The sequence below is a fragment of the Pongo pygmaeus genome, chromosome 9 (assembly GCF_028885625.2).
Source record: "Pongo pygmaeus isolate AG05252 chromosome 9, NHGRI_mPonPyg2-v2.0_pri, whole genome shotgun sequence".
Lineage (NCBI taxonomy): Eukaryota > Metazoa > Chordata > Mammalia > Primates > Hominidae > Pongo > Pongo pygmaeus.
The window spans coordinates 131,000,693-131,021,146 of NC_072382.2; the positions used below are offsets into that span (position 1 = coordinate 131,000,693).

At 35.2% G+C, this 20,454-nt stretch overlaps 1 protein-coding gene across 5 annotated transcripts in view; it reads right to left on the bottom strand.

Moving 5' to 3' along the window:
* ARHGAP32 (Rho GTPase activating protein 32) overlaps positions 1-20,454 on the bottom strand; it is a 317,966-nt gene that overhangs the window by 203,733 nt on the left and 93,779 nt on the right. For 4 of the 5 annotated variants that reach the window (XM_063671615.1, XM_054438141.2, XM_054438140.2 and 1 more), the window contains one exon: positions 1,057-1,165. In XM_063671615.1, the coding sequence (XP_063527685.1) occupies positions 1,057-1,161 (105 nt within the window). In that variant the 5' untranslated portion in view covers positions 1,162-1,165. Of the gene's footprint in view, positions 1-1,056; positions 1,166-4,828; positions 4,848-20,454 lie in introns of those variants that run through there. The other variant, XM_063671616.1, reaches the window with a different exon arrangement.

Genomic DNA, 20,454 nt, shown 5'->3' on the forward strand with positions numbered 1-20,454 from the left:
TATTTGACAGAGAACACTGACTCTTAACCACAGTTAAGTAAAATGTCCTCTCCCACAAAAGAAGAATTTCTTCATTCTTATTAATAGACCTGTTACAAAAAGTTTTAATAAACTAAATGAGTATCTCAAATGTATTATGTGAAAAACTACACTGCTGATTTTTCCACCTATCCCCCAACAAAAACTGCTTTTCCAGCATCTCAGTACTATAAATTCCATTCTTCAGGTTGACGAAGCCAAAAAACTTGAAGCCATTCTTAATATATCTTTATTTCATACTTTTATTACCCATTCATTGACAACAGCTGGCTTTATCAGTAAAACTATAGCATCTAACCAATTCTCACCATACGTGCTATCATCCTGGTTCAAGCTACCATCACTATTTATCTATTAATTATAACACACAGATTCTCTTTACTTCTTCTTTTGCCTCCTCCTACTCACAGCAACCTGAGACTTCTTTAACATTTTAAGTCAGATTGTGTCACTGCTCAGCCAAAAGTCCTCCAATGGTTTCCCATCTCACTAAGCATAAAAAGCCAAAGTCTTCATCAATAAAGTACAAGAAACTGCACGATCTGCTTTCCACCCACCGAAACCACTTCTCTGACCTCATTTCTTTCTCAACCAGTTTCAGCCACACTATCCTATTTGTGTTTCTTCCGACTTGTTCTCTAATCCTATGCCACAGCCTGTAACTTGTTCTTCCATTGCCTAAAATGATGTGTTTCCAGATAAACACACTACTCACTCCCTCACCTCCTTCAGGTCTTTGATCAAACCTCATCTTCCCACAGAGGCCATCTGTGACTACCCTATATAATTAGCACCTATCCTTTCACACTGTATTTTTACCACTCTGTAACCCTATTACTCTGCCCACAGACTCTACGACAGTGCCAAGTATACAGTATTCACTCAATAAATATTTCCTGAATAAATGAACAAAGCAACACAATTTTTTGTGTAACGTGTCCTCAGTTCCTTTTCCTTATATAAGTGCTATATATACATATATATGTATATATGAACAATTGTATAAAACTGATTTACCATTGCGCTAAGAGTTTCTTCCCAATCAGGCCGCTCTCGAGGGTGTACGTTTCTATGTAGCTCTGGAACAAAATCATCTTCTTCCGAATGTACTGAGGACTTCATCTTCCTAGAGATCAAAACATGAAAGGTTCTGATAAGAATTTCCAATTCTATGAAAGCCTTCCAATGATCACAACTGAAAGAGCAGAAAAACTACATGTCAGATTTGAAGTTTAGCTAAAAGAGCTTAAGTGAATAGCAGTGATCCTTTATTTCTACTCTGGCTTTCAGAGGTCTCTCCTAATGTACCAAACACCTGCTTTTATTCCAGAAGATAAAATAAGGTTTATAGCTAGTTAACCTTTATGGTCCATGGTTATTATATAAAAACTGATTTTTATCAGTTCAATACAACTTGAACCTTGAAAAGATTTGCAACAGCAATTAGTTACTCTGAATCAATATTTACAGAACTGTGCTAAGCATTAGTATCATTTCAGAATAAAGAAGAGATATGGTATTTCTGGTTCCAATCAATGGAGCAGAGTGCAACAAATAAGGATTTTCAATGAGAACAACTATGAATGTTGGGCAAAACATATAAAACAGCTTGTCTGAAGGCAACAGAAAGCAACCAATACAGATGGGACTTCCAGGGCTACAAACTTTGAGATAAGGAAAGCCCAATCAAGCAAATTTCACGTTTAATCCCTCTTTCTGTATAAGATAACTTTTCAAATCAATCATGGGAAATAGAGCCCAAGATAATAACTGTAATCTTAGTGAGATGAGAAGGCAGAGGTTGGAGGCTGGGATTACCAAAGCAGGGAGGAATTCAGGATGTAAAATACCCCCAAAAAAGACCTAAAGAGAAAGAGCCCAGAAATCTACAGCAAAATTCACCTCAAATTATTAACTGAGTCCTAAGCTTACAAATATATAGGACAGGATGCCAAGAAACCCAAAACAAACCAAGTAAAGAGGCAAGTAGACATTTTGGCAGCCCATCAATGTTGAGGAGATGGGCTGGCAAGCAAGCACTGCCAAGATGGAAGAGCACTGAAAAACCCCTGAGCTCTTACGTGTGACTCTAAAAAAGCCATGCCTTAAGAGTACGGACAAAATAGCAATAGAAAAATTCTAACAAAGCCCCAAACCAAGCCTTGACAGAATCAGAAGTACGAGAAGAAAAATTAACTGTCTTTGGAGGAAAAAACATTCTCCAGACTCTCTGCAAATCTTTCATTCACATTATCTAGTATCCAGTAAACATTATGAGGCATGCTTAAAAAAACAAGAACTAGTGAAAATTGAGAAAAAAAAAATAGTCAAACCAGAAAGACTCACATTTCATTCAGATCTTAGCATTATCAGAAAGAGACTTTAAAATGGCATTTGTGATTTTCTGCCTATGATGCAGAAAGCTGTAAAGAGCATCACTCCTAGCCGAGTAATAATAAAAAAAAAAAGATAATCTGAAAATCTTAACTTTTCTAGGACACAACAGAAAACTGAGGTCTCAGGGTAGCCAACTAGTTTAAACACTATGGAAACACAAGCCTCTCTGAGATTAGATAGATGACAAGCAGTTACTTTTCTGAACACAGTATGGGGAGAAGAGGGATACATAAGAAGAATTTAGTTAAATTTTTATCAAATTGCTAAAAACATTTATGATTTATATGTTCAATTGAATGAAAGTAAAAAATGAGAGAAATGATGAATTTCAACAGAGAATTGGAAGCCATAAAATCAAATGTTCATTTTAAAACTGAAAAATACAGTATCTGAAATTAAGAACTAACCAGATACATTTAGTAGAACAATAAACATAGCTAAAGAGAGGGTTAGTGAACTAGAAGATAGTTTAGTAGAAAATATCCACATTGAAGAACACAGAGAAAAAAGGAACAGAAAATACACAAAATAGCATAAAGGATGAGACTTGGTTTAAAAAAAAAGATCTCATATATGTCTAAATTGATGACAGAGATAAGGGAGATAATTTTTTAAAACAAGAGAATGTGACAAAAGCAATATTTGAAAACAAATGCTAAAAAGTTTTCAAAACTGATGAAATCATCAAACTAAAGATTCAAAGAAATTCTATAAACCTCAAGCAGAATTTTAAAAAATTAAAACCGTAGGTAAATTACAGTCAAACTGCTAAAAACCAAACACAAAGAGAAATCCTTAAAAGCAGCCAGAGAATTTTTTAAAGTTGACTTCCAAGAAGCAATAATACCAATGTGAGAAGACATTTCAATGGAAAAGAGAAAATAATGAAATTAACCTTCAGTGTGCTAAAAGGAAAAAATATTTCCAGCCTAGAATCTTCTGCCTCACCAAAGTAACCATTTTGAAAGCAGGTAAAACAAATTATTTACAAATGAAAGCTGAAAAAAATTACCACCAAGAGACCTGAAATAAAAGAAATAGTAAAGAGAATTCCTAATTGAAGAAAACTGATTCCAAAACCACAAAAACACATGAAAATAAAGCACAAAAGTGGGGAAATATAAGTAAATACTGTATAAACATAAAAATAACGTCTTATGAAGTTCACAATATATAAACATTAAAAACACAAAGGATAAGAAATGTACATTCAGTCAAACAGTTTAGGATTTCTCTACTGGTTGAGAAGTGAGAAAAGTTCTATTTTATGGAATACTGTAAATAAGTCAAATATATGTTGCAGTCTCTACAGTGAACACCAGAAGAACGAGAAATAAATGTATAACTAAAAAGCTGATAGAGGAAAAGATTTCTGAAAAATAAAACATATGTATTAATCTAAGAGAAGGCAGGAAATAAATGAGAAGAAATAATAAAACAAGGCAAATAAAAACAAATATTAAAATGGTAAACTTAAATCCAAGCACATTAATAATTTGGAAAGCAAACAGACTAGCTGGAAAAGATATGGAGAAATCAGACCTCTCATTCATTATTGGAAGGAATGTAAAATGGCATAGCCACTGTGGAAAAGACTGGCAGTTTCTCAAAATGTTAAACAGAGGATTACCAAATGACCAAGCAATTCTACTCCTGGTATTTAATCAAGAGAAATAAAAACATGTCTACCAAGAACTTGTATATGAATATTCATAGCAATATTATTCATAATAGCCAAAAAGTAGGGACAATCAAAATGCCCAGCAACTGAAGGATAAACAAAATGCACTAGGTACACATAATAAAATATTATTCAGTCATTAAAAAAGAATGAAGTGCTGATTCATGCTACCACAGGGATAAACATTGAAAACATTATGCTAAATAAAATAAGTCAGAGGCAAAAGATCACAAATCATATAATTCTCTATATATGAAATTTTCAGAATAGTCAAGCCCATAGAGACAAAAATTATATTAGTTGTTTCCAGAGGCTGAGGAGATGGAAACATGGAGAGCTCTACTAACAGGTGAGGGATTTCTTTCTCAACTGTTCTAGAATTAGATAATGGTGGTTTTCGTATAGCTTTGTGAATATATTAAAAACCACTGAATTTGTACACTTTAAAAGTGAATCACATGGCATGTGAATTCTATTAATTAAAAAGAGTAAATGGACTTAAAGATTCCTATTAAAATACAAAGACTATAAGCAGGGATTTAAAAACCAACAACTGCTGGGTGCAGTGGCTCACACCTATAATCCCAGCACTTCAAGAGGCCAAGGTGGGCATATTACTTGTGCCCAGAAGTTCAAGACCAGACTGGGCAAGAGAGTTGGACCCCATCTGTAAAAAAAAAACAAAAATTAGCCAGGTGAAATGGTATACACCTGTGGTCCCAGCTTCTCCACAGGCTGAGGTGAGAGGATCACCTGAGCCCAGGATGTCGAGGCTGCAGTGAGCCATGTTCACACCACTGTACTCCGGCCTGGGTGACAGAAAAGGAACTTGTCTCAAAATAAAAAGCAACAACTATATCCTAAGAGACATACTTTAAATATAACAACATCAAAATGTAGAAAATGGAAGGATTACAAAAATTGATACCATGTAAACACTAGCCAAAGAAGGCTAGCGTAGCTATATTACATCAGGCAAAGTAGACCTTAGGCACAAGGTATTACTAGAGATAAAGGGGGACGTTTCATAAAAGCATCAAATTAACAGGTTAACATAATTTATATGCAATAAATTGTAAACAAAATTTGTATGCAAAAAATAACAGCTTCAAAATACATAAAGTTGAAAGAACTAAAAAACAGATAAATCCACTATCACAGTTGTAGATTTTAGCAAATCCCTCTCAATGGCTGATAGAATAAGCAGACAAAACCTTAAGTATATGACTTGAACAATTCAATTTTCCAATGTGAACTAACACAGAACACTAAACCCAACAACTACAAAACTCGTTTTTTCTTTCACATTCTTTTCAAGCATATATGAAACATTTACAAATAGACTAAATGCTAGAAGATGAAGTCTCAACAAATTAAAAAAATTTAAATCATGAATCACATTTTGTAACCACCGCAGAACTGCACTAAAAATCAATGACTGAAAGATAACTAGAAATTCCTCTAAATGTTTGGAAATAAAGAAACACAATACTCAATAACTCATAAATCAAACACAAAAATCACAATGGAAATTAGAAAGTCTTTTTATGTGAATGATAATGAAAATATAATAGATGAAAATGTGTGGGATACAACTAAAGAGGTATTTAGCAAAATTCATAGCTCTAAATGCATGTTACTGGAAATGACACAAGTTGAAAAATTAATACTTCTAAGCTTCTATCACAAGAAGCTAGAAAAAGAATAGTAAATTAATTCAAAGAAAGTATTTTAAAATGTTTGAATAACAAATCAATAAAATAGAAAGTGCATAAAAAAGAAAACAAAGCCAAAGGTTGATTCTTTAAAAGATTAATAAAATGAACAATCCCTAGAATAAGTCTGATCAATAAAAAAATGGAGAATCTACAATATAGATAATAAAAAGGGAGCCATAAACAGAAAGCCTGTGAACATTAAAAAGATTCTAAGGCTGGGCTGGGCATGGTGGCTCAAGGCTGTAATCCCAGCACTTTGGGAGGCTGAGGCAGGTGGATCACGAGGTCAGGAGATCAAGACCATCCTGGCTAATACAGTGAAACCCCGTCTCTACTAAAACTACAAAAAATTAGCTGGGCGTGGTGGCGGGCGCCTATAGTCCCATCTACTCAGGAGGCTGAGGCAGGACAATGGCGTGAACCCGGGAGGCGGAGCTTTGCAGTGAGCCGAGATCACGCCACTGCACTCCAGCCTGGGCCATACAGTGAGACTCTGACTCAAAAAAAAAATAAAAACATAAATAAAAAAAAAGATTGTGAGGCCATTATGAACATTTTCACTGCAATGCAGTTGAGAATTTAGCTGAAATGAACAAATCTTCTGAAGAACCCAATTCACCAAAACTGAAACAATAAACAAAACATTTGTACAGTCCTACAGCTATTAAATAAAATTAATCTGTAAGGAAACTCCAAGCTCAAATGAATCCATTGAACTCTTTTAAACATACAAGCCAAAGACAATAAAAATTGTATAAACATTCTTCCAAAGTATAAAAATAAAAGGAACACTTCCCAATCCATCCAATAAGGCCAAGCCAGAGTTTATAGCAAAAGCTAGACATTACTAGAAGAGAAAATCATAGGTTGATATAATGAACACAGTTATAAAACTCCTAAACAAAATATAAAATCAAACCCAGTAATATACAAAAAGGATAGTGACCGAATGAGTTTTAGTTCAAAATGCAAATTGATTAAACGTTCTAAAATCAAGCCCTATAATTGACCACACTACATTATTAAAGGGAAATATATATATATAATTTCTTTCTTTTTAATTTCTTCAAAAAGAAAAAAAAGGGATACATATGCAGAACGTGCAGGTTTGTTACATAGGTATACATGTGCCATGGTGGTTTGCGGCATCTATTGACTCGTCCTCTACTTTCCGTCCCCTCCCCTCACCCTCCACCCCACAACTGGCCCAGATCTGTGTTGTTCCCCTCTCTGTCCACCTGTTCTCAGTGTTCAACTCCCAATTATGAATGACAACATGCAGTGTTTGGTTTTCTGTTCCTGTGTTAGCTTGCTGAGGATGATGGCTTCCAGCTTTGTCCATGTCCCTGAAAAGGACATGATCTCATTCCTTTTTATGGCTTCATAGTATTCCATGGTGCATATGTACCACATTTTCTTTATCCAGTCTGTCACTGATGGCCATTTGGGTTGGTTCCATGTCTCTGCTGTTGTAAATATTGCTGCAATAAACATATGTGTGCAAGTGCCTTTATAGTAGAATGATTTATATTCCTTTGGGTAATGGAATTGCTAGGTCAAATGGTATTTCTGGTTCTAGATCATTGAGGAATTGCCATAGTGTCTTCCACAAGGGTTGAACTAATTTACATTCCCACCAACAGTGTAAAAGTGTTTCTATTTCTCCACAGCCTCGCCAGCATCTATTGTTTCCTGACTTTTTAATAATCGCCATCCTGACTGTCGTGAGATGGTGTCTCACTGTGGTTTTGATTTGCATTTCTCTGATGATCAGTTATGTTGAGCTTCTTTTCATATGTTTGTTGGCCACAGACATGTCTTCCTTTGAGAAGTGTCTGTTCGTATCCTTTGCCAACTTTTTGATGGGGTTATTTATCTTTTTCTTGTAAATATGTTTGAAGTTCCTTGTAAATGCTGGATATTAGACCTTTGTCAGAAGGGTAGATTGCAAAAATTTTCTCCCATCCTATAGGCTGCCTGTTCACTCTGATGATAAGTTTCTTTGGCTGTGGAGATGGTATTTTGTTTAATTAGATCCCATTTGTCAATTTTGGCTTTTATTGCAATTGCTTTTGGCGTTTTTGTTATGAAGTCTTTGCCCATGCCTATGTCCTGAATGGTATTGCCTAGGTTTTCTTCTAGGATTTTTATGGTTTGGGGTTTTACATTTAAGTCTTTAATCCATCCTGAGTTAATTTTTGTATAAGGTGAAAGGAAGGGGTCCAGGTTCAATTTTCTGTATATGGGTAGCCAGTTTTCCCAGCACCATTTACTGAATAGGAGATCTCTTCCCCATTGTTTGTTTTTGTCAGGTTTGTCAAAGATCAGAGGGTTACAGATGTGTGGTGTTATTTCTGAGGTCTCTTTTCTGCTCCATTGGTCTATATGTCTGTTTTGGTACCAGTACCCTGCTGTTTCGGTTACTGTAGCCTTGTAGTATAGTTTGAAGTCAGGTAGCGTGATGCCTCCAGCTTTGTTCTTTTTGCTTAGGATTGTCTTGGCTATATGGGGTCTTCTTTGATTTCATATGAAATTCAAAATAGTTTTTTCTAATTCTGTGAAGAATGTCAATGGTAGTTTGATGGGAATAGCACTGAATCTATAAATTACTTCAGGCAGTATGGCCATTTTCACAATATTGATTCTTCCCAACCATGAAGACGGAATGTTTTTCTATTTGTTTGTGACATCTCTTATTTCCTTGAGCAGTGGTTTATAGTTCTCCTTGAAGAGGCCCTTCACATCCCGTTAACGGTATTCGTAGGTATTTTATTCTCTTTGTAGCAATTATGAATAGGAATTCATTCATGATTTGGCTCTCTGCTTGCCTATTGTTGATATAAAGGAATGCTTGGGATTTTTACACATTGATTTTGTATCCTGAGACTGCTGAAGCTGCTTATCAGTTCAAGGAGTTTTTGGGCTGAGACGACTGGGTTTTCTAAATATAAAATCATGTCATCTGCAAACAGAGACAACTTGACTTCCTCTCTTCCTATCCGAGTAATCTTTATTTCTTTCTCTTGCCTGACTTCCCTGGCCAGAATTTCCAATACTATGTTGAATAGGAGTGGTGAGAGAGGGCACCCTTGTCTTGTACTGGTTTTCAAAGAGAATGTTTCCATCTTTTGTCCATTCAATATGATATTGGCTGTGGGTTTGTTATAAATAGCTCTTACTGTTTTGAAATATGTTCCATCAGTATCTAGCTTCTTGAGAGTTTTTAACATGAAGGGATGTTGAATTTTATCAAAGGCCTTTTCTGCATCTATTGAGATAATCATGTGGTTTTGTCTTTGGTTCTGAAGTCTACAGAACTCTCTACCCCAAATCAACAGAATATACATTCTTCTCAGCGCCACATGGCACTTATTCTAAAAACAAACACATAATTGGAAGTAAAACACTCCTCAACAAATGCAAAAGAACTAACGTCACAACAAACAATCTCTCAGACCACAGTGCAATCACATTAGAACTCAAGATGAAGAAACTCATTCAAAAGCACACAATTTCATGGAAATTGAACAACCTGCTCCTGAATGACTCCTGGGGAAACAAAGAAATTAAGGCAGAAATCAGGAAGTTCTTTGAAACAAATGAGAACAAATAGAGACAACATACTAGAATCTCTGGGACACAGCTAAAGCAGTCTTAAGAGGGAAATGTATAGCACTAAATGCCCACATCAGAAAGCTACAAAGATCTCAAATGGACACCCGAACATCACAATTAAAAGAGCTAGAGAAGCAAGAGCAAACTAATCCAAAAGCTAGCAAAGCACAAGAAATAACTAAGATCAGAGAAGAAATGAAGGAGATAGAGACATGAAAAACCCTCCAAAAAAAAAATCAACAAATCCAGGGGCTGTTTTTTTTGGGGGGGGAAAAAAAAAAAACCCTAGCTAGACTAATAAAGAAGAGAGAGAAGAATCAAATAGACACAATAAAAAATGTTTAGGGACACCACTGACCCCACAGAAATACAAACTACCATCAGAGAATACTATAAACACCTCTACACAAATAAACTAGAAAATCTAGAAGAAATGGATAAACTCCTGGATGCATGCACCCTACCAAGACTAAATTAGGAAGAAGTTGAATCCCTGAACAGACCAATAACAAGTTCTGAAATTGAGGCAGTAATTAATAGATTACTAACCAAAAAAAAAGCCCAGGACCAGACGGATTCACAGTCAAATTTCACCAGAGGTACAAAGAGGAGCTGGTACCATTCCTTCTAAAACCACTCCAAACAATTAAAAAGGAGAGACTCCTCCCTAACTCATTTTATGAAGCCAGCATCATCCTGATACCAATACCAGAAAGAAACACAACAAAAAAAAAGAAAACTTCAGGCCAATACCTCTGATGAACATCGATGCAAAAATCCTCAAGAAAATACTGGAAAATCGAATCCAGCAGCACATCAAAAAGCTTATCCACCACGATCAAGTTGGCTTCATTCCTGGGATGCAAGGCTGGTTCAACATATGCAAATCAATAAATGTAATCCATCACATATAATTCCAACAGGTAAAATTTAATACCTATTCATAAATTCTTTAAAATATTTTAATGAAAATTATTGAAAAACACAAATACAGCTAAGCATCACACTTAACACTGAAATACTAAATGATTTCCCACTGAGATCATGAACAAGACAAGAATGTTGTCTTCTATTCAACACTGTACTTGAGGTCTTATTCACTTGGGGAAAAAAGCAAGAAAAAATGTAAAAATTGGAAAAGAAAACACTTTTCTTTACTTGAAGACATAACATGTAAATAAACAATCTAAAAGACTCTATAAGCAATTTAGAATTAATACGTTAGGAAGATCACTGGTTTACATGGTCAATATGTAAAAAAATCATATTGTGTATTTACATATACCACTATATACAATTATTTATTGAGAAAAAATACATCAACAATACTAGTTTTAATATTTTTCGTACAATAGACTACTACTCATAAATAGAAAGGAATTTGCAAAAAGTAGATGAATTTCATAAATGTTGTGCAACAAAAGTCAGACATTAGAGTACATGCTATATAATTCTATTGGCATTAAGTTCAGGAACAGGCTAAATTAATCTATTGTGACAAAGTCAGAATAATAGTTACCTTTGGGAGAAGTACTGACTAGAAGGGACACTGTGTGTGCTAGAAATAATCTATACCTTGACTGGGTTGTGATTATCTGGGTATATATTTTGTATAAATTTATCAAGTTGTACATTTATGATTTGTAGACTTTATTACATGTGTTATACCTCAAAGTGTGAAAGTTTATTGGTAAATATTACACAGTTTAAAAGGTATAAAAATTATATTTATATATACATTATGGGCCATGCAATGATGAACTAACTCCATAAGAAATTTAGTATCCATTTATTTGACTCTCTTGTTCCATGCTTTTAAAATTATGGACAAATTTTATCCTTAAAGTGTTTGATTGTAGTTTCATATCTAACAAAAAAGCTGTAGTTAAGGACTGCCAACCATAAAACCTAAGTAACCTACTGCTGTATTTTTTACCAGAGTTTTCTGAGAGTTTTCTGTAAAACATCTTCAGACTTAAACCTGAAAGCATTCAATGAAAATGAAAAACCGGAGAGAAAACTACTTCCCCCAAATTGAAAGATAATGGGAACCAGCCTTATCATCTTACTGTTTCTCTCACTAAGAAATTATGTAAATATCTGTCATATATTCACTTTATTTGTATGAGATTCTTGCTCATAACTTATGAAAAATTACACTTGACAATGTTGAAGTTCCACAGAGAAGTCCAAGCAGATTTCCTTCTCAAGACAAATATAGCATATTACCCAGGAATTGCACCTCAGGGACTGTTCACTCCCAGGAATATCTTTTCTTCATCCCTGGAATAAATTCCAAGCAGGATATCTTTCTCTTTTTATTCTTCCAATCGGTTTTTGTTTATTTCTTATTCTTCGCCAAATTTGGTTCTGGCTCTGCAACAGTTGTCGCCAGTTACTATCCATTGGTGGCAACAATGGCTGGAAGTCCATTTTATGGTCAGACCATTTGATATCTACTCTCTATCAGCAACAGAGAATTTGGTTTGTTAGTCAATTTTTTTCTGTCTGTGTACAAATATGCCTCAATTCCACTGGAGAGAACAGCTCTTTGAGATATCTCCTAAGTGCTCAGTTTGGTGTTCTCTATTCATTTTACCCATGGCTGATGATATAAATCTGAGATTACCAGCGTTCTGTGTGCCTGGAACTGATAAAAGCCATTATCTGCTTATCATAGGGTGCAATAAATTTTCCTACTTTTCAAAGGATATTAATAAATTAGATTGTAAAGCCTCTTAAAATACAGGAACTCTGTTCTGGTTAGCCTATATGGACTAATAATCACTTACATAAATCTAATATTCCCAGAATTCCCAGAAAATAAAGAAACTAACCCTCTAACACTGATGGGGACAGTTATATTGGTGATGACTATGGAACAGAGGTTTGCTGAAGCCAGTTGGAATTCAGTTTTGGTCACTTCCCACTCAAAATGTCTTATATACTATAATTCTTCATATGTATTACAATTGAATCATACACAAATCAAAAAGGCATATAAAGAAAAATTATTCCCATCCCTGTCTCCAATCTGCCCAATTCCAACCCATTAAATTCTCTACCTGCCAAGGTAATCAATTTCCTATATAGTCTTCTAAACTTTATTACTATAGCTGCATATATTCACACATAAATTATTCATATGTATGAAAAAATACATCCACACAGAGTATAAAAGCAATGTGTAAATATGCTGCTTCTTAGTAGGTTTACACATTGTTGTATACCTTGTTTTCCTCTAACTTTTCCTGGAGACTTTTCATATCAATACATAGAACTTCTTTGCTGTTTTTACAACTATATAATGTTCCCCTGTGTAGCTATTCCATAATTTATTTAACTAATCCTCTACCGATGAGTACTTGAATAAATTCTTTCCAATCTACTGCTATTACAAACAATGCTACAATAAGTTTGTACATTTCTATGTCATTCTATATATGTACAAGTATATCTGAAAAACAAATTTTCAACAGTAAAAAAATTATTTTTATACATTAGCCCATTTTTCTATTGGGTTGTTGGACTTTTTCTTAACCATTTTTAGTTCTTCATATATTAAGGAGATTAATCCTTCATCTGTAATATGAGTTCCAGGTATTTTTCCCAGGTCGTCATATGTTCTTGCTTATTTTGTTTTTTGTAATGTAGATGTTTTATATATTGTAATGTATATGTTTTATATATTGTAATGTAGATGTTTTATGTAATGTAGATGTTTTTTGTAATGTAGATGTTTTATGTAGCCTCATTTCTCAACGCTTTCCTTCATGGCTTTTTCTTTTTCTGCTTTAAATCATAGTTCATTTTAAATCATAGTTCAAAATGCCTTCCTATTATAGAAAAAAAATTGTGTTAATTCTCTATGTTTTCTATTAACTTTTGTTTTTTTTTGGAGACAGCGTCTCGCTCTATCACCAGGGCTGGAGTGTGGTGGTGTAATCATAGCTTACTATAGCCTCAAACTCCTGGGCTCAAGAGATCCGCCCACTTCAGTCTCCTGAGTACCTGGGACCACAGGCAGGTACCACCATGCCAGGCTAAGTTTTTTATTTTTCTTTTGTAGTGACACGGTCTTGCTATGTTGACCAGGCTGGTTTCAAACTCCTGGCCTCAAGGGATCCTGTCACTTCAGCCTCCCAAAATGCGGGGATTACAGGCATGAATCACTGCACCCGGCCTTAAAAATTTGTTTATGTTTTCATTTAGTACATTTAAATCTTTGATCATTTGTAATTCATCCTTGGTATGAGGTAGGATTCCTATTTTCTTTACTTCCACAGGTGAATATTCAGTTTCTCCAAAACTATTTACTGAATAGTACATATTGTCTCCACTGGCTTTTGAGAAGCCATCTCTACCATATCTAAATATTCCTGTGAACGTGGGTATATTTCTAGGATTTCCATTCTACCCCATAATACTTCTCTTCATGTCCCACAACCAATGGGTTTTAATTACTGAGACTAAGACTTCACAATACAACATCTGGTTGCAAAAGTCCTCTATATCCACTACCCTTGTTCTTTTTCTTTTTCCTACAAAGTTTCTTGGTTAAATTATTTAGCCAAGATCAATTTATTTAGTTTTTTAAAAAGGATTCTTATCATCACATTAAATTTATAAATTAACTTAAACTAACATCTTTATGGTGCTGTGTATTTCCAGTTATGAAGAAGGCATATTCTTCAATTGTTCCAAACTTCTTTTATGTTCTTCAATGATGTTTTACATTTTTATCATGTAGGTTTTAGAGTTTGTTGTTAAGTTTATTTCTGGTATCTCATCTTTGTTGCTCCTGAAAGTGGCACTTTTTCTTCCATTGTATCTTCTAACTAGTTATTGTTTGATAACACTATTTTAAGCCCTGTTTTGCAGATAGGAAAAGTGGAATGCTTGACCATATCTTCATCATTCCTGATATGGTAAACTATTTTTTCCTGGAAGACCCCACCTTGCCAGCTGAAGAGGACACTGAAGCAGCCATTCACACTCCTAAGACCCACCAAATTGCGTGAAAGGCACCATGATTCTGCCTCAGTGAATGTTCCCTGCAGAGAAGTTTCCTCTCAAAACCTATGAAAAAAACTTCCCAGTGGACTTCCAATCCTAGACTGCATATATGTGAGGAAGCAAATCTCTCCTTCTCCAAGTGTCTCAAAAATCATTAAGTTAAATAGGAAAAAATAAATCCTTAACAGAATGGTATGGATGGCACCAGAAGGCCAGAGATCAGACTTTGATACACTTCTGAAAGACTAAAAGACTGAAAAACTTAAAAGCAAGTGGTATCATACTGACCTAAAGAGAAAAACAGAAGTTCAAAGGCTATACCCCACCCCTCTCCACAACAAGAGAGATGCTTGCCCCCAGGGTACTAACAAAAACTGGAAAATTACCCTGTAAAGTAATTTAACAGCTGACCAGAAGGACTAGGGCTCCTAATGTGGGTGTGTGCACCTAAGAGAAGCAAGGCAGAGCCATATGCATCATGGGGCTACTGAAGAAAATGAAGAAAACACAGCAGGGGAAAGGGCAAAGAAGCGCAGATATTTTGCTTAGCAGTTAAAAGATAGGTTCTGAACAGTCAGAATAAAACAGAACATGTACACTGAATGAATAAAGCTCCAAAGCTCAAGAAGAAAGAAAATAACCTAAATTTATTATAAAAATACCTTGTGTGTATATATCTATACGTGAAGAACCCTTAACAATAATTTATCTACTCAAATTGAATTTGAACAATTAAAAAAGAAAATGAAATGGGTGAGCTAAGAGAACAAGTACAAAAAAACTTCAATTCACAAAGTAAAATGTAAAAAGAAATATATCATAAAATAAAACATTAAGGGGACTTAATAGAGGCAAAGGCAATAATAGGAAACAAAAAAATTTCTTCCCTAACACAAAGGTTTGACTCTGTAGACTGAAAGTCACTAAGTTCCAAACTAAAGAACTCACTAAGCTCCAAACTAAAGAACTGGTAACAAAATATACATAACTAACAACAAAAAAGAAACTCTTAACAAGTCTTCAGGCAAAAAGAACATGTTACCTACAAAGGAAAAGAAAAAAACAGATTGGCATTTGAGCTTATACAAGAAATCAGAGAATATCACCCAGAGAACTTAACTGAACAAAAATACTTAAGAAGATATCAAGCAAATACAAATAATCCAAAACTGATACATTAAGATAGAATGTGATACAGAGAAGAAGCAACATAAACACTAAACAACGACACGCTGTTGGTGGGACTGTAAACTAGTTCAACCATTGTGGAAGTAGGTGTGGCGATTCCTCAGGGATCTAGAACTAGAAATACCATTTGACCCAGCCATCCCATTACTGCATATATACCCAAAGGATTATAAATCATGCTGCTATAAAGACACATGCACACGTATGTTTACTGCGGCACTATTCACAATAGCAAAGACTTGGAACCAACCCAAATGTCCAACAATGATAGACTGGATTAAGAAAATGTGGCACATATACACCATGGAATACTATGCAGCCATAAAAAATGATGAGTTCATGTCCTTTGTAGGGACATGGATGAAGCTGGAAACTATCATTCTCAGGAAACTATCGCAAGGACAAAAAACCAAACACCACATGTTCTCACTCATAGGTGGGAATTGAACAATGAGAACACTTGGACACAGGAAGGGGAACATCACACACCAGGGACTGTTGTGGGGTGAGGGGAGAGGAGAGGGATAGCATTAGGAGATATACCTAATGTAAGTGATGCGTTAATGGGTGCAGCACACCAACATGGCACATGTATACATATGTAACAAACCTGCACGTTGTGCACATGTACCCTAAAACTTAAAGTATAACAATAATAATAATAATAAAAAACAATAACACAAATAATTACATCTGAATGAAAAACAAAAAAACAAACTGATGGAGGCAGAACGGGTGAATAAAAGAGTTACAAAAGTCTCATCTAGAAGTATGAGACTGAGAGAAGGAGAAAGTTAGTTTCCTAAAGATCTTATTTTATGAGGAAGAGAAGTAGAGGAGAAGAGAGAAGTAGAGGAGAAGAGGAGAAGTAGAAAGAGAGAGAGAGAAAACCTGGGTGAAAGAAATCATTTTATTTTCAAATAGAGAAAATATATGTATGATTATGAGAACATGGAAACAGAAACTAATCATTAATGTAAAGAAAATGTAAAGAAAAGTATAGCGAAACTTCCAAAATTAGGTTTGGGTTTAAACCTTTTAACTTCAATTAAACAACCTAATAACCAGGAACTTTTATACAGGTTTATATAGTTTCTGTACTCTAGGGCCTTTCTTGAACATCAAAATACTCATATAGATAGATACAAGAAAGGCCCACCTTGGACTCCATCCCAAAGGGCTTAGTTACTAAAATACCAAGAAAGTCTTGTACTGGCATGCCTCATGGTTAAGACAGATTCACTTCACAGATTATGAAGACAGCCTAATGGCTAGACTCCATTACTGCCTAAAATGTTCTGAGATTAAGGGATGTTCATATCAGACTTTGCTGATTACTATTAAATTCACTGATGAGAGTATGTTGGGTGAATGTTATACTTACTGTTAAAAGAATATTTTAGAAGCTTCTACACAGCAAAGAAAACAATCAACAAAGTGAAGAGAAAACCCACAGCAAGGGAGAAAATATTTGCAAAAAGGGATTAATAACCAGAATATATAAGGAGCCCAAACAACTCTATAGGAAAAAATGTAATAATCCGATTTAAAAATGGGCAAAAGATTTGAATAGGCATTTCTCAAAAGACAGCAACAAATGGCAAACAAGCATAGGAAAAAGTGCTCAACATCACTGATCATCAGAAAAATGCAAATCAAAACTACAGTGAGAGATCATCTCACCCCAGTTAAAATGTCTTATATCCAAAAGAAAGGCAATAACAAATGCCGGCAACAATGTGGAGAAATGGGAACCCTCACACATTGTTGGCAGGAATGTAAGTTAGGCAACTACTACGAAGAAAAGTTTGGAAGTTCCTCAAAAAAACTAAAAATAGAGCTACCATATGATCTAGCCATCCCACTGCTGGACATATACCCAAAGGAAAGGAAATCCGTCTACTGAAGAGGTATCTGCACTCCCATATTTGTTCCAGCACTGTTCACAATAGCCAAGATCTGAAAGCAACCTAAGTGTCCATCAATGGATGAATGGATAAAGAAAATGTGGTACTTATACCCAGTGGAATACTATTCAGTCATAAAAAATAATGAGATTTAGTCATTTGCAACAACATGGTTGGAGCTAGAGGTCATTATATTAAGTGAAATAAGCCAGGCATGGAAAGACAAACATCACATGTTCTCACTTATTTGTGTGATCTAAACATCAAAACCATTGAACTCATGGATGCAGAGAGTAGAAGGATGGTTACCAGAGGCTGGGAAGGGTGGTGGGGGCATAGTGGGGGGTTGGTGGGGATAGTTAATGGGTCCAAAAAGTAGTTAAAATAAATGAATAAGGCCTAGTATTTGAAAGCACAATGCGGTGACTATAGTCAATAATAATTTAATTGTACACTGAAAAATAATTAAAAGAGTATAACTGAATTGTTTATAAAACAAAGGGTAAATGCTTGAGGGGATGGATACCCCATCATGAGGGGATGGTTACCCCATCTTCCATGATACGATTATTACACATTGTGTGCCTATATCAAAACATCTCATGTACCCCATAAAAACATACACCCACTATGAACCCCCTAAAATTAAAAATAATTTTTTAAAATAATATTTTAGGGGCTAAACTAAATCCCAGATGTTTCTTCAAGGTTACAAAGCAATATAAGTTGTAGCTTTTTGGGCAAAATATACATCTTTTTTGACATCGTTAAGTAATAGGTTATTAAAGATGTGGTGCCTTTGAAAAGCCACACAGTATAAAATGGGCCTGGGTATGATACTGGTTATTTATGGACATACAGTTAATTGGGGTTTTTTGTTTTGGTTTTTTTGTGTGGTTTGTTTGTTGAGGTTTGTTTGTTTTTGAGATGGATTCTCATTTTGTCACCCAGGCTGGAATGCAGTGGCATGATCTCAGCTCACTGCAAGCTCTACCTCCCAGGTTCAAGCAATTCTCCTGCCTCAGCCTCCCAAATAGCTGGGATTACAGGTACCCGCCACCACGCCCAGCTAATTTTTGTGTTTTCAGTAGAGACAGGGTTTCACCATGTTGGCCAGGCTGATCTCAAACTCCTGACCTCAGGTGATCTGCGTGCCTCGGCCTCCCAAAGTGCTGGGATTACAGGTGTGAGCCACCATGCCCAGCCTCAGTTAATTGTTAATACTACCTCTCTATACTTCCAGGATCATTAAAACTGGCTGGGAAGCCTGAAATCAAGAATTTCTGCAGAAGACAAAAGAACAGGCATAGTAATAAAAACAGAAAATCTTGAAATTGTTTTATGGGCTTCCAGGGGAAATGAGCCATTAAAAGAAATCATCTAGATCTGATCTGATCACCTAGGCCTGGGAGTTCAAAGCTGTTTTGAGCCTAGAAGATGTATAATACCACAGTCAAGACCCTTATTACCTACTTAGACTGCCACAATAGCTTCTAATTTGTGGCATCCTTCCAAATAAGGTAACTGGACCACAGTCCAGGGGTTGGGAACCCCTGAGGTAGAGGATGAATAATGCAACCAACCAACCAGTCAAGTGCATGAAGTATCATTAGTTCTATAATGCTATAAATGAATAAAGGCATTGTCCCCCCAAATTAAAATATGTTCACCAAATCATCCATTTTAACTAGAGTCAGAACTTTCTCATCACTTAAAAATGAATTGCCTTAATAATGGAGATATACGTGAAGATCAGCGATCTGGGCATCTACAGATCCTGATCAAAAATATGGTTCAATTATGAACTATATCATCTCTGTAGCTGCTTCAAATTATATGTCATATTTGCCAGGCTGTCTATCAGCCCATAACGTGATATTAGGGAAGTCTAAACAAAATCATATGATAAACATTTCTACCTTCAAATGCCAAAGAACTAGAACCTTTCATGATTCCTAGGTGTCCTAGAGGTCACATTTTTTAAAAGTCACATTATTGTGTTCATTACTTCATTTTTATGATGGTCACATAATCTATATATCATTGATGCTCATAACCTCCTCAAAAAAAGGAATTTCAAAACTTGAGATATCAGCTGTAGCCTCTTATAAGTTATCACTTAGCAGAAAATAGCATTTAGCAGAAGATAGTGCCAAAAATCTTTCATTAAAGTCTTCACTTTCAAAGTCAGTTACATCTGGGTTCAAATTTTTGCGCTACCACTTGCAAAATTTTGCTCCACCATGACAAATGTGGGCTGTGTGACTCTCTGAGCCATAAATTCCTCACCGAGGAAATAGGAAAAATGATACCTGCTTTATAGGAGTGATAAGCAGTTAACTGATACACCATATAAAGTACATATATGGCCTAGTACATTACATATAACAATTTCTAAGTAAAGTTTTTCTTTCTTGATAGAATTAAAACATCGATGTTTTTCCTTTTCTGTCTTATATTCCTCCTTCTTATCCAGGGATGGATTTTTCTAATGATCTCTAGGAACTATTTTATTCTAAGGACTAAATATTCTCGTCTAATAACTATTTTACCACAGTCACAAGGTAGGTAATAATACCGATTACTAGCTTCACACTACAAATAAGAAATCAGAAAATGAAAGATCTGTGAGTCAATGGCAGACAAGTTTAAACTACCACTATGAAGGAGACTGGCAACTTCCCATAGTGCAAGAGTGTTAATAAAAAGGATCCTTTCCTCCAACTGACTCCAAAAATAAATGCTATTTCAAAAGCTACTGGACAAACATTAACTTGTCTCTGAGAGTACTTCCTCCTGAAGCAGATGGCACCCGGAAGCACCAGAAGCCTACATCCTAGGTGCGGTATGACTTTACTCTCTTAGCCATGGTGCCTCAAGTTACACAAGAGCA